This window comes from Dipteris shenzhenensis, chromosome 31 (assembly GCF_047967505.1).
Source record: "Dipteris shenzhenensis isolate YYH24624 ecotype China chromosome 31, Dip_SZ_1.0, whole genome shotgun sequence".
NCBI classification, from domain to species: Eukaryota; Viridiplantae; Streptophyta; class Polypodiopsida; order Gleicheniales; family Dipteridaceae; genus Dipteris; species Dipteris shenzhenensis.
The window spans coordinates 37,566,722-37,591,388 of NC_141626.1; the positions used below are offsets into that span (position 1 = coordinate 37,566,722).

Consider the following 24,667-nt stretch of genomic DNA (forward strand, 5'->3'; position numbering starts at 1 on the left):
AAGAGATTTGAATATTTTGCCAAGAGGGCAGCCCCTCTCATTGACTTATTGAAAAAGGATGCCTTCAAGTGGTCAGAAGAAGCACAACTCAGTTTTGAGGACCTCAAAGATGCCTTGAGTAATGCACATGTACTTGTATGACCTGATTTCTCACGGCCCTTCATTGTAGAGACAGATGCAAGTGGCAAAGGCCTGGGGGTTGTTCTAAGACAACAGTATGGCGTTGTCACTTTCGAGTTCAGGGAATTGAACTATCATATTTATGATTAGGAAATGTTGGCTATCCTACATGCTTTTGAGAAATGGCACTACTACTTGTACGGTAGCACGATTAAGGTTAAGACGGATCATAGGACACTCAAGTACTTCCTTACGTAGCGCAATTTGTCCTTGAAGCAAAAGAGGTGGTTGGCTACAATTCAGTCCTACAATTTCGGCATTGAGTATAGGAAGGGGGAAGAAAATGTGTTGCCGATGCCTTGTCTAGAATGTGGGCTTGTAGTTTATCTCCCGTTTCCTCCATCTATCAGGAGTGGATTCATGGGATTTAGGAAGAATATATGGAGAATTCAAAGGTAGCCCCCATATTTTGGAGTTCAGGAGCCGTCAAGGCAGGGGCAAGGCATGCTGAATTTAAGCTGCATAATGGGCTGTTGTACTACAAGGAAAGAATATATCTTGTGCCAAATTCAAAGTATAGGTTGCTGGTTTTGCACGAAATACACTTATCTCCTACAGCAGGACATGTAGGTATCACTAAGACATATGAAAAGATCAAACAAAGCTTCATCTGGGATGGCCTGTGGTAGGACATTTGTCCAAATGTCTGGGTGCACCACATTAAGTGGGGATTTTAACTACACTATGTTGTGTTTTTAGAGGATGAGTTTGGGAATGTTCCTGGATTCATCTAGGTATATGGCATGTGGCAGGATGTGGCTAAATATGTCACTGAATGCTTGCCTTGCTAACAGAATGAGGTGGACAGTCAGCTACCTGCAGGTCTCTCACAGCCATTACCTATTCCAGAAGGCAAATGGACTCACATAGCTATGGATTTCATCACAGGGTCCTTCTACAGAGAGTTGATGGGATAGCATTTATGTGGTGGTGGATAGAATGACAAAATAGGCTCACTTCATAGCCACTAAGACCCAGTATTCAGCGTCACAGGTTGCTTTGGCAATTTATTGGGCATGTTTTTAAGCATCATGGCTTCCCTCAAGAAATTGTTAGCAGTGATAGAGATGCAAAATTTATGGGTCACTTTTGGTAGGAGTTATTCACAGCAGTGGGTACTCTCCTCACACCTAGTATTGCTAGTGTCCGTGAGATGGATGGACAGTAGAAAGGGTGAACAAATGGGTAGAGGAATACTTGAGGCACTTTTGTCATGATACGTAGAAGTCCTGGGATAAGTGTTTGGCTCTTGCTGAATTTTGTTACAATAGTACCAAGCACCTTTCTATTGGCATGAGCCCTTTTGAAGCAATGTATGGATGCAAGGTTGGGATGTTGCCATTAACTGCAGACATGGCCATGAAAAATCAGCAAGCAAGAAGTGACTTGGAAAGAATGGATACCCTTTTGCAATTTGCTAAGAAGAATATGTAGGATGCCCAAGCCAAGCAGAAGAAGTATGCGGATGAACGCAGGAGGTATGTCTTTTGAAGGAGATTATATGCATTTACGCCTCCATAGAACTGTTATGCCTCACCAACACGAAGCTTGCTCACAGGTATTACTGTCACTACAAGATCATTTGCAAAGTTGGAGAGGTGGCAGATAAGTTGGCAGAGCTACCCAGTACCTCCAAGGTTCATAGTCTTTTCCATGTGTCCTTGCTAAAGCCGCATGTAGGACATCATGTCCAAGTCCTTCATGAGCTACCACCTATGGATGAGGAGGGTCACATCCTCTATGTCCCGGAGCGCATCATGGGTTTCAGAGACCATGTCCTCTGAGACAGGGTCTACATAGAGTATCTTATCAAGTCACAGGGACTCGCTGAGGATGGGAATCCATGGCAGCCAAAAAGCATTGTCCAGGACTACCCTTCTCCTACCGGGCTGATTAGTAGTTACTGTTTGGTGCACCTTTTTAGACAGCTAGAATGTAAAATTTTGAGGGAAAAATTCTATGGGAAGGGATATCTGGAATGACGGGAAAAAGGGCTATTTTAGAGGCCCTTTAGAGGCCTTTTAGGTGGGAAATGTGGAGGGACTATATAAGTCTCCATCCACCACTCATTGTACACTTTTGATGTGACATCTAATCATATCTATTCCCTCCTCCTTCCTCCTACGTGCTGCCTACACTCTCTCTCTATCTCCCTCTTCCCCTCACCCTTCTCTCTCTCTTCTCTCCCTCTACCCCCTTTCCTCACTTCTCACTCCTTCTCCCCTTTCCTCTCCCTCCCTCCTGCCAATTCTATCCCCTTCCTCCAATCTGCCCCTGCCTCTTTCTCTATAGTGTTGAAGCCTTAGATTGCTTTACATGTAGTAACCCAAGATCCCAAGAGTATTCAGGAAACGCAAAAACTTGACACAGCTTTTTGAGCCCAAATACAGCAGCTATCATGCAAATTAGTGCCAGTTCCTTGCTTTTGGGCAACACAGCACAGCCAAAGACGTAATGCAAAAATAGCTCTTTCAAGTTGCTATGAGGGACAAATTAAAAAATACTCGGTGTTCCCAGTGTGAAGAAAAATGGGCAGTAGGCATAGAGGGATGTGAAAAACAAGTTCCATGTGGACAGCCAAGCTCAAGGTGATAGTAGAGCTCAAATTCTCTAAAAAACTCAGGCATGCAAAGCTAGTGCTGCAAATGTGTATCTGGGGGGCATGGTGTTCTCCAATGAACCGCAAAGATATCACGTATCTGTGTCTGTCGAGTTGTCTCTCGCTGTGCGGGGGACTTGGTCCCCGTGATCTCTGTATCTGCTGGGCCACTTCAAGAGTGACACCTCAACTCAAGCTGTCTAGAGCAGCAATGGGCTGGACCTCTATTGTGCGTGCTCTAGTACTGGTTCCACTGCTCCGCGTCGTTTGTTCTGCCGATCCATACTGCCCTCATGTCAGTCCTCCTTTATCCCAATGTGTCCTGGGGCTGACTCGAAGACATAGAAGTCGGCGACATGTCGTGCTTGATCCGTCTCCTGTGGTATTGTCATCTCCTGCTATCTGATTTGCTGCAGGGTCTCTCTATGTCATCGAATCTCTGTCAAGAAGTTCCTGGGTCTAGCCATATATTTTGTAGCATTTTTTGTATTACTACTCTGATTTCACTCAAGTCTTCTTTTCTAGCCATATTTTTTGTATTACTACTTCTCTGATTTCACTTGAGTCTTCTGGTATATCAGTAGCCTTTTTGCCTCAAATCTCCATCCTTTCTCCCATCTCTGTACCAGCCCGTGGTCCTTGTAGCCTCCATATCTTTGTGGGGTATCCGATTTGTATCCAATTTTCCAATTTTGTTGAGGTATCCCATAAATTGCCATAGTGCTTCCCCCTCTAGTGGCAGCATACCGGTCTCAGCCAGTAATATGGGATAGTGTGTCCCTGCGTTGACCCCTAGCTCTCTTATGAGAAATCTCTTATGCACTGTCTCTATTCTTTTCCAGTATGTTTTGGAGAGCCCGGGTGCCCAGGATGGAGATCCATGTAGTATCACTGTCTGCACAAGCATAGTGTATAGGAATTTTCTCATCTCTTAATTCCACAGGTGTGCCTTCTTACACTTATTTAGGAAGCTATATAGAGCTTTTAAGCCTCCCAAGGTTTTCCACACAAGCATTCCAATTGTATTTATCTGCAAAATCCACTTGTATGTGGTACTGATTCCAGGGACTCTTCTTCATAGCCGGCAACCTAGACTCCTCTGCTGCTTGTTTTCATCCAATCTTCCAGCTCATCCATGAAGAGGCCAAAAATAGTCGGTGAGAGGGGGCAGCCCTGCTAGACCCCTATGTTTCTGCTTATGATAATCTCCCCCCTGGAATAGCATCCGTCTACCAGTGGGTGTGGTAGTTTGGCTGGTGCTTTCTCATCACTGGTGTGGTAGTTCGGCTGGTGCTTTCTCATAAGGTTGTATGTAGCTTTTCTGAGTTCCAGAGGAGCTTCTCTAGTCGCTCCCATAATTTTTTACATGGTACCATGTCAAATGCCTTCTTGAAATCCACAACAATAGACAGACCCAGCGCTCTTCTTGTTCTTTGCTCCCTCCATTCCTGCTCTTATGGAGAGAGAGAGAGAGAGAGAGAGAGAGAGAGAGGAGTAACTTTCTCTCTTTTGTGTCAGGTGTATGCTAGTAAGTATGCTGAGGATCAGGATGCATTCTTCAAAGACTATGCAGAAGCACATGCAATGCTCAGTGAATTGGGTGCAAAATTTGACCCCCCTGAGGTCTGTTATCTTAAGATTTCGAAATGGAGTGGCACATAACAAGGTTCTGCTTGAGTTTTTGGTCTTATTTTGTGTAGATGACTTAGTCTTTGGACTTGGACTGCAGGGAATCATCATAGATGAGCCATCAGCACAACCAGCTCCTGAGAAGTTTGTTGCTGCCAAGTATTCTTCCTCAGGTGAAGAACCAAAGGTAAGCACCAGGAAGGAAATATCATTTTCAGCCATCCTTGAGCATCAGCCTTCAGGATGGGAAAAAATTCTAGTTTGTAGTCTGTCTATTTTGCGCCCTGTCAATAAAGTATTTTTGAGAAGCGTTCAGGTCTACATCCTGTTTTTATGAGCAAGTAGCTTTATTCTGGTATCTTTTCTTTCTTCTTTAAAAGCAAAGTCTCCTGTTTTTATTTTGTTCTCTAATACCATATCAGGGCTTTACTCTGTTTTCGCTTTGATATTCAGGCTGTTTTTCTTCTTTCTTTTTCTATTTGTATATTAAAAAGTCTTGCCTCTACGTATGTGAATGGCAAGGCAATTTATCTGGCTGATCACAATATTAGAAGGTGGATCATACAGTTCCAAGTTATCTGAATTTTTTATTTCATTCAATATATTGGATAATAGTGCTTTTTCTACATTTCTAGGCATCCCTAGTTTAATACTGTGTAACGCCCCTGTCAACTTCCTTTTTAAAAACAATGCTTTAAGACACTTTCTTTCGGAGAGTAAGCTTGTCTTTACATTTCCTCAACCATCTCTACTGTAGCGAAGTATGGAGCAGTCCTCTCCTGTCCCCCTTAAGTGACAGCGTGAAAAAATTTGTTCTGTTTCCTATCCTAGTCATTATAAGTTGATTGTAACTCATTTAGATTTTTGTTATATCTAGGAATTGCACACGCGCACGCGCACGCGTACGAAAACGCACAAAATCAGCCCCCCCCCCAAAAAAAAATATAAATAAATAAATAAAACATTAATAAAAATCCTCCTTTCTATCTTTATTTATCTTTCTATTGTTGCCCTAGACTTGTGAAGAAGTACAATTCTAGGTTCAATTGGACTGCATTTGATTTGCACTTCTCCCTAGGTGCACGTCATTTTCATGGGTTAGTCCACCTTTGTCCCTGGGATTCTCACAGAGCATATTTGGACTGCATTTGATTTGCACTTCTCCCTAGGTGCACGTCATTTTCATGGGTTAGTCCACCTTTGTGGCAAGCTACGTCAGTGCGTGATGTGAGAGATGCGTGTACAGACATAGTAGGGAGTTCTTCTAATGTTTTGATGTGGGCCTTACTTTTTACAGCAGAAGGAGCTATCTGAATCTATGAAGGCCAAAATACGAGCAGAGTACTTGGGATTTGGGGGAAGCCCTGATCAACCCCTGAAGACGAATTATTTTTTGAATATCATGATTGCCATTGCTGTGCTTGCAATTTTGAGCTCTTTGGCTGTTAATAATAGTGGATTTTGATTTGTATGTTGTGTAAGAATTGGTAGGATGAGTCAGTAGGAAATAAATTTTGTGCCGGGACTCCAGCTGCTTTACAGAAAGTGAGTGCTGGTTCAGAGCGATTATCTAATCTCATGCTTGCTGAGTTTGTATTTAGTGTGAGGAAATGGATCAGTATATGTGAGCTAGTGAGGTTATATACAAGGCAGTGTGCTCGTAAAATCATGTGACTAGTTCTGGAAGATGTGGATATGCTGTACACTTGTTCCTTTTCTGCTGAGATGAGCTGTCGAATCAAGATATGCTCTTTTATGCTAGAATTAAATATTTATACTCAAAATCTTCAAAACCTAGCATGATGTTCATGCAAAAGTTAGTAGATATGTACCCTAAACGCTAATTTGTGTAGATATATACCCTAAACACTGATTTGTCACATATGTTATATAGAACACATTGATTGCAACACATGCTTACCATGCCCACACCCACACGTACACGTACACGTACACATACACATACACATACACATACATAGGCTCTTCCTTTTCCTATGTATGTTCTAGAGCCTTGGCATGCCAATCTTAAGGAAATTAGCTGAATACAGTGTAAAAATATAGTGTTGGGGAGAGTGTATGAAATCACATCTAAGGAAACTAGCTGAATACAGTCTATAAATATAGTGTTGGGGAGAGTATGAAATCACATCTAAAGGACGTCTAGACAAGGAGCCTAAAGTGTGGAACGAAACTTTACATCAGTTTTTGTGCCATGTAATTGGGCTATATAACCTCTATCAGATTTGAAATTAGATTGCAGAACTGTGCTATGCTTCTAAAACATTGTGGCAAAGGAGCAAGAATAGGGGGTTGTTTTGGAATGGAAGATTAAACCTTGTCGCTCTTCTCCCTAGCCCTTGTATGGATGCTCAAAAAGCACCCCCTTAGATGCACAAACTTCCATGTGATCGACTCGGTATTTTTTCCTTTGAAGCGTGCCATGTTTCTTTCTTCTAGTTCCTCCTCTACTTCCTCTTGATCATCCATGCGTCCTTGAATTTCATTAAGATGGAGTAGCAGAGCGCAAGTATGATGGTAAATCCTAATAAGAAGCAAATGATAGAACAACAGACGATCGCACCCTTGTAACAGAATCAGACACCAAGCTCAAAACTATGGCTCAAGAAGTTGAGTCACACAGATTTTTGCACCCTTTTGTGGGATATCTTCTACAAGTAGGGTGCAAATCAAGTTATCAACTCTCATTATCGCCCATTTCGAGAAAGACGTTGCGCATTGTGGTCTTCTTGGTCCCGAATTTCTTTTGCCTTTCCTTGCTCCCTTTGCGTATCTCCTCATCTTCCTAGTTCTACATACCCTTCACGTAATGTACATGCATTTGTCTACTTCGTTTTGCCTTTGACTTGTTCCTTCATTCTTGTTGCCTTTACTTATCTTCACTTTCTTAGCTTGTTGTTGGGTATTAAGTCTTCATATTCTTTATTGTCCATGTTGCTAACAAATCATTGTCCTTTTCCCAACTTTCTTCAATCACTATACCTCGTTGTCTTGTTTTGGTCATGGTAGAATTTCTTGTAGTTGTTGATTATTTTGGTAATTAGCCCCTCTAACGATGTTAAAAGTCAACTTTATGACTTCTAGTAAGATGCCCATGGAAGGATGCTAAATTCTCTTGCGGAGATGGTATTACTATTTTTGGAACCGCCAGCAAATGAAGGCAAACGAAGACTAAGCTCATTTATATATAAAATCTCTTGGATGGGAATGGACATGGGCTCTACCCATTGTGGATGATGGAATGGGTGCATTTCCATTTTACCTTGGTCTCATTGATTTTGCACATTTTATGTTCAACTCTACTAACTAGTTCTTACTATGTGAGTGGATTGTATGGTTTCAAACTTGTGGGTCAATATTATGATGTATTAATTGCACTATCTGTTTTGTTTAAGAGGATGAGTTTGGGCATATTTTTTGGTTACTAGTTAGAAGTTTATATTATATACTCACATTTGATCATCTATTTGTCATTAGATCTTGAATTCTCAATAGAAAGAGCAGCCTAGCATGGCCTTACAACCAACCTTTCTTTATAAAACTTCTCAATAGCACAAGTATCCATTGTTAAAGTTTTAATGTCTTATTGGAAGCCTATGTGATCCTTGTCATTGCTAGAATGTTTAACAGAGTGTCATTGTTGTCTTTCAATAGACACTTACCATTTTATGCCAAAGAAATCGTTGACTACCCCCATTTGAAACACATTTTGAGAAAGATTGTACCATGCAAGATGCACAAACACTCTATAATCTAGGAGTTCCAGGGTTCAAGAGGGTTGCAGGTTTAGGAGTCCAGGGTGGAGAGCTAGTATAAGGTAGTAATTGCCCTCTTCAACGAGGGAACTTAAGTAATACTTTTTATCGGATAATACAATTATTGAAATTTAAAAAGTAAGTCATTTTGGTTTGTATTTTTATGCCAAGCTTTGTAGCACTCGCTTGAGTCCATCCACATGCAACATGCACATCAACAAAGTATGTGCACATATTCTTTCCCTCACTCTTAAATGGATGCACATTCACAGCTCTCCAACCTAATACTTTATTGCATTTGTCTTTTCTTCCTTTCTCTAGCACCCTTGTCAACCTGTTGTCGTTGATGCCAAATCAAGGAATAGTTTTATTCTATTCAACTATCTATTTCATTCCATTCAAAAACTACTTCTAATTTAGCTCTTCATGCACAATGCTTACATAATCCCTCCATGTTGGATTGGTGTTTAAGGAATTTTGTAGTTGTCCATTGAAAAAGGACTCTTCTAAATCTAGCCGCTTATGCCTTTTTTGGATGAGACTATTTTCAATACAGGAGTAAATAATTTCATCTTATTATTGAAAGCTCTTCCAGTAGCAAAGAACATTTAGAAACTCTTGAACTTGTATTAGAGTTGTGTACTCCTTGATGTTTAAAGAAGTGTCGCCCTTGTTGGGGATTAGCTAATTGTGATCATAATTCTCACTTGGAGGTAAATTTTTCTTGATTTTACAATCATAATTGCCCTTGCAATTAAATGAGGGTTATAACTTGTCTTTTCCGTTTGGTAATGTTGGTAATTTTTGCTTATGTTTCTATTGTTTTTTACTTTTTATACCAATAATATTCACTAATACTTGTATGGTAAGTCATAGCTACAAGCTTATTGATTTTCTCTATTAAAACTTAGACTTCTTTTCTTTTGAATGGCTTGGTTTTGAGTCAAGCTTTTTGGCCTTCTTACTATTAATTCATGATGGTTTTGTGAGCCTAGTTTGCTTACCCTCACTTAGTGCTACCCTTATAATAACTAAATTTTTGACACACCTTAATTAGTAGCCCTTAGTTGTTTGCACGCTTCCCACATTTTCTTATTTACTTAATAGTGGTCATTGTTTCTCACTCTTATTGAGTTTTTTCTTTTGCATGCAAGGTTGCCATGCTCTATAGTCCTCCCTCTACTATATTGATGGATGTCAACAAGGGTGCAAGTTGCTTGCTATGTTTGCTTGCTGATTTTTTGTCTCTTGAAGCCAAGTGTTGAGTCTTTTGAGTTGCAAATAGTTGCTACCCTATTTGCCCTCTATTTTTTCCTAACATGGTCTTTGGCTATTTGGTTTGCACGTGTATTGGCTTCATGTGTTAGCTATGCTTGTTTTGTGGGTTTGTGCTTATTTGTTCAAGCCTTACTAGGTTATAGTCAATGGGTTTGGCATGTTGTTTGTGAGCTACATGGGCTAAGTTTGTAGTCATGTTTCTTGAGTGTTTTTATGGTTTGTTATTTGTTGTCTGCGTGCTTTTGCACATTTCAATGCTTTTGGTTGTCTATGTACAAACTCAAATTGTGCTCATGCTAGTGCCATTGTTGGTTGAATACTATTTTTACGTGTTTTCTTGTTTTCATCGGATTGTTTTTTTGCTCTATGTTGGTCATATATCGTGTCTTTTTTTTGTTTGCTCTCCCTAACTATTGTACTTTGTTTGTGTTGCACTTAGTGTTCATGGCTTAGTTGTTTGTTGTTCTAGGCATTTTACTTGTTTGGCCTTTATGTATGATTGTTTCCCCAATGATAGGGGCATTTCATTTCATTTCTATTAGGGGCATTTATTTTCACCACCAATGTCCCACTACCATTGTTTCTATTAAAACCTCCAATAATAAAAAGCTATATTGAATTCTATTATTTTATAGTTGCCAACTTACTTTATTAAGTTTTCTAATTTTGAAAAATTATCATATCGTGTTCTTTAAAGAAATAGCTATTGGCATTACAAGTTTGTATTGTAGGAAAACATCTTCTAGCTTAATGCTCATTTGTGAAAGTTGCTACATTTTTTTCATATTTCTCTATTTTTCTAAACTTCGCCTTTACTACTTTTAAAGTAAGCATGCACACTTGGGATTGTTTATATGATGGTCATGTAGTTGCTAGCAAATACCTAATATTAGTTTTACTCATTCATGTGGGAATTTAATAGAATAATCCTTGATCAAGTAGAAGTTAAGCACTAATTTTAGTTTCGAACTGTTGCTAGCAAGCACTACATTATCCCGTGCTTTGGCTTGCCAATTTACTTGAAATGGGAGTTGATTGTTGGATTTTCAATTGATTCTTTAGTTTAATTGGTGACTTATCTTATTTGGAAAATACCGTGCCTTTCATGTTTTCTTTATTTGAGAGACATGGATAACAATTGAAGGTCTTATTTGAAGCATGTCTTCCCCACATGTTATCTATTGTACTAACTTATATATATATATGGGATGGTGTCAGGTGAGTTGAGATGCTTTCACAATATGGAGACATGCTTTAACCAGATGGAGTTTGCCTTATTGGGCACAAGCTCCTATTGACTTTGGAACTTTACTACACTCTTGAAATTCATCCCTAATTTTTAATTAGTGTGATGACTAATTCATTTAGTCTAGAATTAATTATAAAGTTGGGCAATATTTGTTATCAATTATAGAAAAGTTTGTGAGCTTGGGTTTTCCAATGCAAAGCTTATTAATATAAATCTTCGATCTAATTAGTTTATGATGCTACTATTTAACATAAAGTTTATTAATATTTATTATCTTGTTTTTACTACTTGTTGGAAATTAATGAATGGGATTGGCAAAGTCAGTTATGCTGCCTTTCGCTTATTTTTGCCACTAGGCAGTGTTATGCTTAGGATCTCGACATGCCATTGAACATTGATAGGATGTCCTTGTTACATTTTTCTTTAGGGTAGCCTCCCTAAGGAGACTTACCTAGCATAACTGTTGGCTACACCCCTTAGGAAGTACTAATTGCACTAGTGAAGAAGGACTATTAAGGATTTTTATAGAAGTGTGCATTAACATTGGGATTCAAGGGGATTGAGTTATGTTAAATCTTTTAATTGCATGTTAAAGTTGCTTGAAAATTCAACCCTAAGGATATAGTTACTTTGAGGACCTCTTGTGAAGAGACACAAGTTAACATGGAGCTACTTAAGATTTATGTTTTTCAAGACAAGCCAACGTAGGAAACCTCTAAAAAATTGCTCATGCACATAATGGTGAAAACGTCCATTTCAAAAGCTTGCAAAAGAAGAGCGTAGACTAAAATATGTTGATAGCTCACAACTGAGGATGGCGAAGAAAGAAGGGATTGGAGCCCTAAAATCCAGTAGGAACATTGCATCTGTAAAACTTCTCGTTCAAAGGACTCGGATAGTAGCATATGGGGTGGTGGAGGAGAAAATATAGGAGATGAGACAAGACAGAAGCAAACAAGTTGAATGATGAGAATCACTCATAAGGCCTGCCCGAGATCAAAAAAGAAAATGAATTGGATGCATAGCATGGAAAAGAAGGTTGAAAGTGCGCACTCACACACCGAGAGAGAGAGAGAGAGAGAGAGAGAGAGAGAGAGAGAGAGATTCTAGGGTTGAAAATAGTAATTTCGAATTCACTTCTTAACTCAAACACCGTTGATAAGGCCAAGCTAGGGGCAGGCCAAAAAGTAAGTTTCAAGCTTGTCTAAATCAACAACGCCTTGCAAAGGGAAAATACTTGTTATTAAACTGAACACTACCATTTATATCTTTATAGTATGATGTCCATTCTCTTTATTCTTCTTACTATGATGTCCATTCTTTTAGCTCACAATCATAATGGTTTTCAAAAGCTTTCACACTAGTACCATCTTGTATAGCTTTGATTTATTTTTGACCCTTAAAAATACTTTTACACTTTCTTTACCTTCTCTACCCCTACGGAGACCATTCACAACGCTCTATCTAGGCGACAACATACCATGGGTGTGGCTACGGGATTGCTGTCAAGCATGTTGTATTTCACCAGAGGATTTTTCCTTGACTGAGATGTAAAACTTTTGCTTTGTTTGCATGGGTGCACCTCCACTCGAAGGCAATATCCAACTTCTCCAAGATCTACCATGTTGAACTAAGCATTTAACTTGTTCTTCAATTCTTGCATAGCAACTACTTGATTGCTAAGTAGGACATAGAGTGCAAGCTGCAAAATAATCAGTGAATCTGCCAAAATATATAGAATCATATCAGATTGTTTGCTAAGAAAACCAATGCTCCAAAGGTGTTTGCTGGAGCTTAGGCAAGTTCATTGCGATTCATGAGGATTTAGGTAAGCAAATGTATCCTGGGAGAAGTTGGCCTCCTTGCAAACGAAGAATGTGTATTGGTATAATGCAACATACATCACTCCAGCAACATCATCAAGCTATGGCTGTCTGCAAACCATTGCAACACCACAACTTCAAGACATGGATTGCAGCAATGTGGACTAGAGGACATTGCAATTGTACAAGGACAAGATTGCAAAGAATGTGGACATGGCCATGAAGTTCACATTTGGATCCAAATGGGCAAGGTTATCTTGGTTTATGCCTCTGCACATTTTTGCTTCTTTATTTCAGAATATACATATGCATAGAACAAAAACTATGTGGTCCTGCAATTGATGTTGAAGAGGGAGATGTCAAGAATGTGAATGTCACATCGCAATGGACTCCAAGGGATGTGCGAGAGCACCTATTGGGGGTAGTCTATCCATGTGGTGCCCCAGTCCCTCAAACCATCTCTCTGTGCATGCATACCAGCACCTCTTTCTCCTGCTGCAAGTGCCATAGAAGAGGATAGTGCTAGCCAAAGTAGCTTGCTATGCCCAAAGGTGTAACCCCCATACTCCCTAACTCGGTACAGATACATGATGACCTGAAATACAACATCTAGCTATAATGGGGGTGACTCAAACTCTGCTCGAATGATCTGGTGAGGAACGGATGGCTTACCACGGATCATCCGTGATAACATGAGAACATGTAGCTGCTCCACCCTAGCCCACTCTGTATCCGACAAGTCTGGCCCCCCAGCATGGACTGCCATACATTCACTTTGGACGGACCAAGGAGTCAAAAAGCAACCCTTTGGTCCATGGATCCTGAAAGTGAAAGCGGAAGCACTGCCTCTCTAGTCGAGCCAATGAAGCATATCCTCTGCTCAAGCATGCCTGCATTGCAAGTCTCATAGTGAAGGTGGGTCTGGAAAAGACAACCCCAAGCTAAGTGTATGATGAAACTACCTCAACAGGTGACCCCTCAAATGTGAACTACTCGTGGCTCATGACGGCTTGAGATGTATTGAAGATCATAACCTTGGATTTGCCCAGGTTGACCTTCAAATCATGAGACTCACAAAAGGACTGTAGTGCATCAAGGTGTCTCTAGAGCCCCTCTGCTGAGGAAGACAAGAGAGTCACGTCATTTGCATAAAGCAAAATCCGGATCAGCATGCCCGCAAGAGAGCAACCTACCCCCCCTATGTTTGCATCACTGTCTCAAGCTCGTCAATGCATAGGCTGAACAAGGTAGGCGATAATGGACACCCTTGTTTGACCCTGATAGTGCTCATGATCTTGTTTGTCCACCTAGATCTTGCTCGGACTCTGCTTGAAACTCTATCATAAAGTGCCATGACAGCCCAAATGATCTCCTGGTCATAATCCAAATCTTGTATGCGCCGTATGAGGCGAGCTCTCAGAACCATGTCAAATGCCTTGTGAAAGTCCACAAAGCAACAGTAAACCCTCTGCTTCTGTGCCCTCGCCTCCTCGATGATACATCTAAGCATGAGAATGTGGTCCAGGCTCCCATGATCATGTCGAAATTTGGCTTCTCCTCTTGCTCTAAGTCCTTGACCCTCTGCAAATCTACTGATCTTAGAATCAAGTATTGATGCATAAATCTTGGACATGACATGTCCAATCATAATGGTCCTATATTTCTTCGGACTCATGGGATCCCTTGCCTTGTGAATAGGTGAGATAGTGTTAATGTTCTAAGTGCGTGGAAACCCCAAACAAGTAGCTTCATTATATCACTTTGCTAAGATCGGGTCTAGGAGGTTAATCCCATATGCAATGAACTCAGTGCATAGTCCCTCATGATCCTTCACTTGGCCATTATGAAGTTTCATTGCAGCATCCTTTAGCCCCCCTAAGTGAATGTTACATATGCTCAATGCCCCACCCTCCTAGTAACCAACAGTGGTCCAAGATGCTCAAGTTGTAAGGTCCCCATATGAGGAGAAGCCATGTGTGAGCCCATGACACTGGATGGATCCTAACTTGCATGTCAGATGAGGTCTATCAATGAGACCGTTGATGGTAGAAAGGTGATTGTGTGGGAGCCCCTTACTCTTGCTGGGGTCTAGGGGCCAGTTGGCCCCCCTGGTGGGGTTAGGGGGTGAGAGCTCCTGAGGCAATGGTATAGGGAATATTCCTTGAATATTCCATGGACGACTGGTCGGTTCCACCGACTAGGTTGACTGGTCGATTCCATCGACTATGTTGATTTGACTACTGCCCTCATAGCTATAAAGAGGCGACCTCCCCAGTCCATTGTACGAGATTAGATCTTCCAACTAGTAGCTCTTCACCTAGTATCTGTCTAGATCGCCATCTAAGCTCCACTGTGGGAGTGCATGGTGGACAGAGCCATCATTTGTACTACATCAGTATTGAAGGAAAATTTTGTTCATCTCCAGTTTGTAGTGTACTCTCTATTCTTTGTTCAATTTCTGTTCCGTTGCGCCGTGTAATTTAACATGGTATCAGAGTCCAGGCGGCTCTAAGAATCGAAGAGTAGAAGAGAGGCGAGGGCTTCAACAGCATACAAAGTGATGGCAATAGGAAGCGGCTCGAGTCAGCAGTTGCAACTACACCAGCTTCACCAACAATCCAGGCGTTGAGGATTCACCCACTAGCCTTCATTGAAGGCAAGCTAGATGGTATGAACTACACTTTGTGGAAGTTTAAAATTACAGCTATTTTGGATTCATATGAGCTTCTGGAGATAGTACTTGGGACTGACCTAGAACCACAAGGAACCCTCGACCCAACACATCCGGGGAGTATGATACCTCCTAATGTTGACCTTCTATGAGCTTGGAAATGTGGGAACGCAGATGCTCTGTGTGCCCTGGTTACAAGTACTACTGATAGTGTTTTGACCTTGATTCAGCATACATCTAAGGCAACTGTGGCCTGGAACATATTGAAGAGTCAGTATGAGACACGGAATCAGACAAGGATCCAAAACCTAGAGAATCAGCTCATAGCTGAGAAGTTTGATGAAGGAGAGATAGTGGAGGCATTCATAACCCGAATCAAAAATCTGCGTGACCAGATGGTTGGTGCTGGGATACAAAAGACTAGCGAAGAGCTAGCTCTGCGGTGTCTCCGAATATGTCCGCCAAGGTTTGATGGACTGGTAACATCACTTAACACTCAGGCGAGACCCCAACCATTGTCATTTGAGGAGTTCTGTGCTTTACTTATGGAGGAGGAATCGAGGCTTACAGCTCGAGATGGAGGCGGCAATGGGAATGCTACATTCTCTGCCACTGCGAAAGGCAAAGGTGGTTCCTCCACCAAAGGTGAGTCCTACTAGTGGTGACAAAAAGAAGAAGGGCGGCAAGAAGAAGTTTCAGGGAGAATGATTCTATTGCAAGAAGAAGATCCACGTGATTGCAGATTTCCGGGTCAAGAAAGCATATGAAAAGAATGGTACCCTGAAGAAGACAGATAAGGGGAAAGAGACAGCTAACACAGCAGAAGCAGAGTTGGATCTATTTCTGGCCATTGAGGAAGAGGGTTCCTCAGTTCAAGAAGCTTCAACCACTGATTCATGGGTATTGGATAGCGGTGCCTCTCATCACATGACCTGCAAGAAGGGTCTATATTGTTCCATGCAGCCTCTATAGGAACCCATCACCATGATGGTTGGTAATAACAGAAAATGCCCTATTGAGGGTACAGGTATGGTTTCATTTGTTTCTGTAAATGGAGATGTTAAGAAACTATCTAATGTGTTGTATGTTCCACAAATCAAGAGAAATTTGCTATCAGTTGCTTCCATAAATAACCTTGACCATGAGGTGAGGTTCAACAAGACAGGAGCAAAAATTCTACATAGTGCAGGCAATCTTATTGGCATAGGAGTAAGGAGGAACAACTTGTATAAGCTAAGTGCTCTTACAGCCACCATTGGAGTAGTCACAAGCAAACTTTGGCATGAAAGATTCAGCCACATCGGATTTGCAGTGCTGAAGGAAATGCAAAAGTAAGATATGGTTGCTCACTTACCTGCAGTCGCAGAAATCAAAGAATCGTGTGAAGCTTGCATGCAACAGAGAAAGGCATTCCCACAAGAAAGCAAGAATAGAGCAAACGCTCCTAGAGTTGGTGCATGTTGACTTGTGTAGTAAGATGCCTACACAGGCCTTAGGGGGATCTTCCTATTTTTTATTGATTGTTGACGACTATAGTAGGAAGATGTGGGTGTACTTTCTTCGCGAAAAGGCTCAAGCTTTTGGTAAATTGAAAGAATGGCTACAGCTTGTTGAAAATGAAACAGGGAGAAAAGTGAAGAAAATCAGATCGGATGGTGGTGGTGAGTTTGTTTCTATAGAGTTTGGAGATTTTTGCAAGAGCAAAGGGATCGAGACAAATGATGACACCATGTACGCCTCAGCAAAATTCAGTTGTTGAACGCTGAATGCAGACCACCGTGGAGATGGGGAGGTGTATGTTGAAAGGTGCTGGACTGCCAAACCACTTTTGGGTTGAGGCTGTCAATATTGTGGTTTACATCCTTAATCGTAGCTATACAAAGGCACTCAAAGGTAAAACTCCACATGACGCTTACATCAGTAAGAAGCCATCTGTCTCCCACTTCAGAACATTTGGGTGTGAATGCTATGCACATGTACCAGACAAAGAGAGAAGGGAAGTAGCAAGCTAAGGGTGTCCACTTTTTGTTCACTCCCCAATCCTTAGGAGGTGGAAAAACAAGCTTTTTAGCACACAAAAATGCAAATCTCACCTACTGTCCTATGGATCTAGTCTTTGAAGTCTTCAGACACAACATCACACATGCTATTGTGCACACAATGGTATAGTCTGATCGAAAATTTGATGCACACACAAAAAATTTCTTTGTGTCACACGGCATGGTTTTAGGGCGGTCACACCTTTGTCACGAACAGAGAGTGTCATATTAAATTCTAAATTTCTCACTCATTTTAGATTGAATGTTATTAAAACTTTGTAGGTGGTCTCTTTACATTATGTAGAGCTTAACTTGATTTATTGGTAATTATTTGAATGATTTATCTAATTATAAATAATTATTTATAATAAATAAAGTCATAAAATACATGCATTTTAGTAGCACACCACATTTTTTTAGTATTTTGAATAATTAAGCAAATCCAATTTGGTGGAAGGTTAGTAGGCACATAAGGGTGTGTGGTTCAATCATCAAATCCCAAATCCAATGGCTAGATTTAGAAAGATTGAAGTTTTATTTTTACTTTTACTCCTAAGAGGATCAACAAAGAATATTAAAAATAAATCTAGTAATTCTCAAACATGACCAAACATTTCAAAAATGTCAATATTTTTAGTCCTCCGCATGATGAATAAGAGGAAAAAAATTTGGTTAAATTTGAGTAAGGGAAACGTACAATATGGCCTCCAAGAGTGAAATCTCCCTTTTGTGGGGGAAAAAGGGCCACCCAAGCCTAATACCAAGACAAGGTAGGCTTGGTATTAGGCTTGGTGAGGTAGGCTAGGAGCATCACCGACCCTAGTGGCAAGCCATTGGAGTGTGCATCCTGCCCATGTGGAAGGCTGAGTCATCTATTTTTGCCTTGCAACCATGCCACGTTGTTAGACCGCATGGTGCCATGTCATCAAGGAGATGTGACATCACTCCTTGCCATGTCACCTTAGATTGCCACACGTGTTGCCACATCAGCCACATGTGCCACCTCATCATTCCACATCATAGGGACTCTTGGAGCCATGTCATCACACCTTGCCACCTTGGCATACCTCGTCAACATTGCCACATCACCAATCCCTCCACCTCAATTTGCCATGTCAATCTACCACCTCATGAATGTCAACTCATCATGCCACATCACATTTCCACGTCATGGAAGAGACTCATATATTCCACACCATATTGCCACATCATCACCATGCATGGTGCCACATCAGCCACATGTATACACATCATGATGATGGTGAGCCACATCATCAACATGCATGGTAAGTTATACATGCATGCGATTTGAGTGCGTGAGGCATAGAATACCTTGATCGAGGTTTATGACCGCGATGTGCATGAGGCATAGAATACCTCGATCGAGGTTTATGACCGCGATGTGCGTGAGGCATAGAATACCGTGATCGAGGTTTATGACCGAAGCATAGAATACCTCGATCGAGGTTTAGGACCACGATCGAGGTATTTGGAGTAACCACAAAAATTAGTTTCAAAACAAAATCCAACGTAATTTAGTAGCCAATTATTTTCAATCTTAGCACCTTCTCCACCAATAATAATCAAGAGCAATCTAGTGGATGAGTAAGAGCAATCTAGTGGATGAGTTGAGGCTCTCTATAAGACACCACGTTTTCGTTCATTTCACCCATTCTTAGCCATTCTTTCCTCCCCATCACTTTGTCACACCTTCCATCCTACTTTCATTCAGAATGGGTTCTCAAAGCCGTAGAGCTAGTAGACATGAAAGATGTAGGAACCCCCCCCCCAAATCTCATTGACGAGGAGCACAAGCGGAAGGCTCGTGAGTGCAAGAGAGCCGCTAGAGCTAGAGCTCGCGCTGCCACCACCGATCCACCTCCACCTGTACATCCCACCTCCACCTCCACCCCCACCCCCACCCCCACCTCCATTGTCCCCCCCTCCACATCCTCATCCGCTCCCCTACCTCTAGCCTCCACCCTTCCCCTAGCCACTTACATTTTGCCCTCCACCTCTACCTCTTCCCCCTCCACCCTCCCCCGTCCCCCTCCCCCTCCCCCTCCCCCCCTTCCCCTTGGTGCCTCCCTCCCCCCCTCCACCCTACCATCTCCCATTGATCCCCTTGCCCCACCTTGCAGCAGTAGTGTTGCTCCACGACGTGACTTGCCGAAGTCCACTATCCGTCGTCGTACTAGCAAGATCATGCAGTCTTTTTTTAGTGACCTCATGCCAGCTTCACAATCTGCTCTTCTCACGTCCCTGATTGATCACCCTGACTTGGTAGAGTGTAGGAGGCTTGCTGGTCTTGGTGGACGTAGAGATAGGGTTGTATGTAGCGAGGTCCTTAGCAGTGTTCGACGTTCCTATGCTTCTATTAAGCATAGGAACTCCAGTGATGCCTTGGAAGCACGTCCTGCTATTGTGGCTGCCATTAGTAGACCTCATATGATAGGCCATGTGCATACTGCTTCATGTCTTCTTCAGATTGCACCGCGCACATTGCGAGCAGGCATGATTAGGAGGCAGAGTCTAGAGGATAGTGAGACTGATGCTCTTTGTGCTTCGAGTGGTCGTGCACCTTGCAGTGATCGATTATTAGATGATACCACTAGGTCCTTCATACAATAGTTTTGGGAGGAGCATTGCAGAGCATCCCCGGTGTTCAAGAAGGCATTGTGGAAGAGAGTGTCATGCAGTGTGTACATTGAGCATGGTGCATGTTTTTTGGAGTGTACCCAGACTAAGTTGTACACTCAGTTTGTAGAGGCGCACTCGGAGTTCAAGATTGGGCAGAGGTCATTTGAGCGATGCAGGCCATGGTTGTGCAATGCTCTTAGGAGCGTGACACATGCTGTTGTCGCTACCATGTGGATTTTGGATTGATGTATGACGTATTCCATTCCCTTGATGGTCATAGGGGAGTGGTTCCTACTAGCCCTCGCGACTTCATTCATTCCATATTGTGTACATGAGATGGCGATGCTTTATTCCACTCCCTTGATTGTGTGGAAGGCAGGTGTACTTTGTGTGGTGACTTTGCTAGAGTGCCACGAGTTGCACTAGATACTTGTGACGTGCAGATGGTTTGTTGGCAGCAGTACGACTATAGTACCCTGACATTAGATGGTGGTGCACAGTCGAGGAGGTTGCGGCTTGTGGTGAAGGAGACACCACGTGTTGTATTCATTGACAGTTTTCGAGGGAAGTTGTACCGCTACATACGCCACTCGCACACTGCGAAGTGGGAGGATCATCAGTTCCGTGCATGTTTGAGGACATTTCCTATAGGGGTGGTTGTCCCAGTGGTGGACTTCGTGGAGAATTATACCTTTGCACCACAGCATGAGATCCAATCGGAGTATTATTTCTCGGAACAGGTGATGTGTGATTGAGTTATTGGTTTTTTTATGGCCTCATTATATTGAATTATTTCAATAGTCATAACTTTTTTCAATGCCATATTGCAAGTTGCTATATTTGTGCACATTAGCTATCGTCATGCACAGGCTCATGTGGATAGCATTGATAGCAGCATGGACTCACGTGTCATTGTGCGAGAGTATCACTTCTACATTAGTGATGATCGATCGCATGATGCCCATTTTATGCAGCATTGCTTCACTTTGCATGATAGTTTCTTGAGGGATCATGGTGTCACATGGCAGCGGTGCTGGATCTAGTCAGACGGCTGTGGTGGTCAGTTCAAGGTTTTTGGACTTGCCACGGTACCTCGATCGAGGTTTCTGGACTTGCCACGATACCTCGATCAAGGTTTCTGGACTTGCCACGGTACCTCGATCGAGGTATGTGGACTTGCCATGGTACCTCGATCGAGGTATGTCATCTGCCATGTCGGATGCCACATACCTCGATCATGGTATTTGACACGACCGAAGTCATCTATCCATGATACCTCGATCGAGGTATAGGTGGCTTGCCACGATACCTCGATCGAGGTATAGGCTTGGTTTGGTGAAAGAAAGTCTAGGACCTCGATCGAGGTATTGGCTTGGCTCGGTTGTCCTCGTGTGTAAATTTCATTGGAGATGATACCTCGATTGAGGTATTTCACACCCAAGCAAAACCTTTGTATTTTCACTCGAGGGGGTGTCACACTCACCTGAAAGTGGTCCGGAAGTGGACACCCTTAGCTTGCTACCTCCCAAAAACAAGCTACAACCAAAAAGCACCAAATGTATCTTCTTAGGCTATTGTGATGAGAAGAAAGCCTATAAGTTGTATGACCGAGAGGTAAAGAAGATCATAGCGAGCCACGATGTGGTGTTCAGGGAGCAGCCACATGCAGTGGAGGCAAAGAAAAGCTCTTCTACTTTATCATCAAGCGAAGAGGTAATTCACTATGGACCTGTCCCAGGAGCTATAAATAAGGAGGAAATATCATATGATGAAGGTATAAGTCACACACCTATTGTTACACCACCGGAAAAGCCATTGTCGCGATGGGTAAGGCAGCTCTACGACCATGATAACCAGATGCCTATGTCTGTTGAGTAGCATGCAGATGGACCAAGGCGGTCTCAGAGAATCGAGGAGCAAAGGAGCTTCTACTCACATAGTCAATATGGCCTTGATGGTTGAGATTATTGCAGAAGTAAAGGAGCCTGCGAGTTTGGAGGAAGCACTTGTAGACCGAGATTGGAAAAACGCTATGCAAGTAGAATATGTCAGCATCATGAAGAATGAAACTTGGGAGCTGGTAGATCGACCACCTAACAGAAAGGTTATTGGCACCAAGTGGGTTTGGAAGGTAAAGTACAAGGCCGATGGGACTTTGGAAAAGTACAAAGCCAGATTGGTTGCACAAGGATTTTCACAGGTTGAAGGGTTTGATTTTTAGGAATCTTTCGCTCCAACTGCCAGAATGACCACTATTCGCATAGTACTATTGGTGGCTGCTCATAAAAAGTGGCCAGTTTATCAAATGGTTTGAGGCCCCCCATTCTGAGAACAAGGTATGTAAGCTGAAGAAGGCTCTGTATGGGCTGAAATAGTCCCCAAGAGCATGGTACCAACAGATAGACAAATTCTTTCACAAAGAGAGAAACAAGCTACAACCAAAAAGCACCAAATGTATCTTCTTAGGCTATTGTGATGAGAAGAAAGCCTATAAGTTGTATGACCGAGAGGTAAAGAAGATCATAGCGAGCAGCGATGTGGTGTTCAGGGAGCAGCCACATGCAGTGGAGGTAGAGAAGAGCTCTTCCACTTTATCATCAAGCGAAGAGGTAATTCACTATGGACATGTCCCAAGAGCTATAAAGGAGGAGGAAATATCAGATGATGAAGGTATAAGTCACAAACCTATTGTTACACCACCAGAAAAGCCATTGTCACGATGGGTAAGGCAGCTCTACGACCATGATAACTAGATGCCCATGTCTATTGAGTAGCATGCAGATGGACCAAGGCGGTCTTAGAGAATCAAGGAGCAAAGAAGCTTCTGCTCACATAGTCAATATGGCCTTGATGGTTGAGATTATTGCAGAAGTAAAGGAGCCTGCGAGTTTGGAGGAAGCACTTGTAGACCGAGATTGGAAAAACACTATGCAAGTAGAATATGTCAGCATCATGAAGAATGAAACTTGGGAGCTGGTAGATCGACCACCTAATAGAAAGGTTATTGGCACCAAGTGGGTTTGGAAGGTAAAGTACAAGGCTGATGGGACTTTGGAAAAGTACAAAGCCAGATTGGTTGCACAAGGATTTTCACAGGTTGAAGGGTTTGATTTTTAGGAATCTTTCGCTCCGACTGCTAGAATGACCACTATTCGCATAGTACTATTGGTGGCTGCTCATAAAAAGTGGCCAGTTTATCAAATGGTTTGAGGCCCCCCATTCTAAGAACAAGGTATGTAAGCTGAAGAAGGCTCTGTATGGGCTGAAATAGTCCCCAAGAGCATGGTACCAATGGATAGACAAATTCTTTCATAAATTAAACTTCAAAAGATGTGCCTCAGATGCTAACTTGTATGTGTACAGGAGAGGTGAAAAATCTACTATTATTGTTCTATACGTGGATGATCTCCTTATTACAGGTGACTATGAAGACATGATCTGGCAGACTAGAAAGGTGTTGAGCATAGAGTTTGAGATGAAAAACTTAGGCTTGATGCATTACTGTTTGGGGATTGAAGTCTGCAGGCAAGATCTTCATCTCTCACCAAAAATATGCAAGGGAGATCTTAAAGGCATTTGGTATGTCCGATTGCAAGGAGATATCTACACCTATAGAGATAAATGCGAGGCTATCTATGGAGGATGCCTCACCACCAGCAGACATCGGGAGGTACAGGAAAAAAGTCGGCAGTCTCATCTATCTATGCAACACCAGACCGGACATTAGTTTTACTATTGGCATTTTGAGCAGGTTCTGCAATAAGCCCCCGGAGAATCATTGGAATGCAGGGATGCGAGTGCTCAAGTATGTGAAGGACACTCTTGATTATGGCATCACCTATGGTACGGGCACTTCCTTGACTAGTCATTATGACTGAGATTAGTCTGGAGATGTTAATTCTAGGAAATCGGTTTCTCTTTAGGTTCAGGTATCTTCTCTTGGATCAGTAAGAAACAACCTTTCTTCTACCAAGGCTGAGTACAAGGTAGCATGTTTTGCTGCTTGTGAAGCAGTGTGGGTGAGGAGGATCTTATGGCACATGGGAGTGCAAGAGGATGAGGCAACTATGTTGAGGTCCGACAATCAAAGTTGCATGGCCATTGCTAAAAATCTAGTGTTTCATGCGCGCACAAAACATATAGAGATTCAGTATCACTATGTGCGTGATTTGATCGAGGACGGTGGGATAGTGGAATTGGTCTACTGTCCAACAAAGAAAAATGGAGCAGATATCTTCACCAAGGCACTTGGGAAGGATCAGCTTCAGGGTCATCTTCAGAGACTCGGCATTGGTGGGCCGAGAAGGTAGTTCACCTACGGGTGGACATTGAGGGGGGATGTTAGATATGCTCAATGCCCCACCCTCCTGGTAACCACCAGTGGTCCAAGGTGCTCAAGTTGTAAGGCCCCCATATGAGGAGAAGCCATGTGTGAGCCCAGGACACTGGATGTGGATCCTGAATTGCATGTTAGATGAGGTCTATCAATGAGACCGTTGATGGTAGAAAGGTGATTGTGTGGGAGCCCCTTACTCTTGACAGTATAGGAAATATTCCCTGAATATTCCATGGATGACTAGTCGGTTCCATCGACTAGGTTGACTGGTCGGCTTCATCGACTAGGTTGACTGGTCATTTCCATCGACTACGTTGATCTGACTACCGCCCTCATAGCTATAAAGAGGCGACCTCCCCAGTCCATTGTACCAGATCAGATCTTCTAGTAGAGATCCTCCAGCTAGTAGCTCTTCACCCAGTATCTGTATCTATACACCCCCTATAT

At 42.3% G+C, this 24,667-nt stretch overlaps 1 protein-coding gene across 3 annotated transcripts in view; it reads left to right on the forward strand.

The window, feature by feature from the left end:
- LOC147881418 (putative L-ascorbate peroxidase 6, chloroplastic/mitochondrial) overlaps window positions 1-10,910 on the forward strand; it is a 30,215-nt gene extending 19,305 nt beyond the window's left edge. Inside the window, exons 10-12 of one of the 3 annotated variants that reach the window (XM_087369682.1) lie at window positions 4,298-4,402; window positions 4,509-4,595; window positions 5,709-6,177. In XM_087369682.1, coding sequence (XP_087225808.1) covers window positions 4,298-4,402; window positions 4,509-4,595; window positions 5,709-5,873 — 357 coding nt within the window. In that variant the 3' untranslated portion in view covers window positions 5,874-6,177. Of the gene's footprint in view, window positions 1-4,297; window positions 4,403-4,508; window positions 4,596-5,705; window positions 6,178-10,680 lie in introns of those variants that run through there. The other 2 variants (XM_087369683.1, XM_087369681.1) reach the window with 2 other exon arrangements.
- The last annotated feature ends 13,757 nt before the right edge of the window (window positions 10,911-24,667 follow it).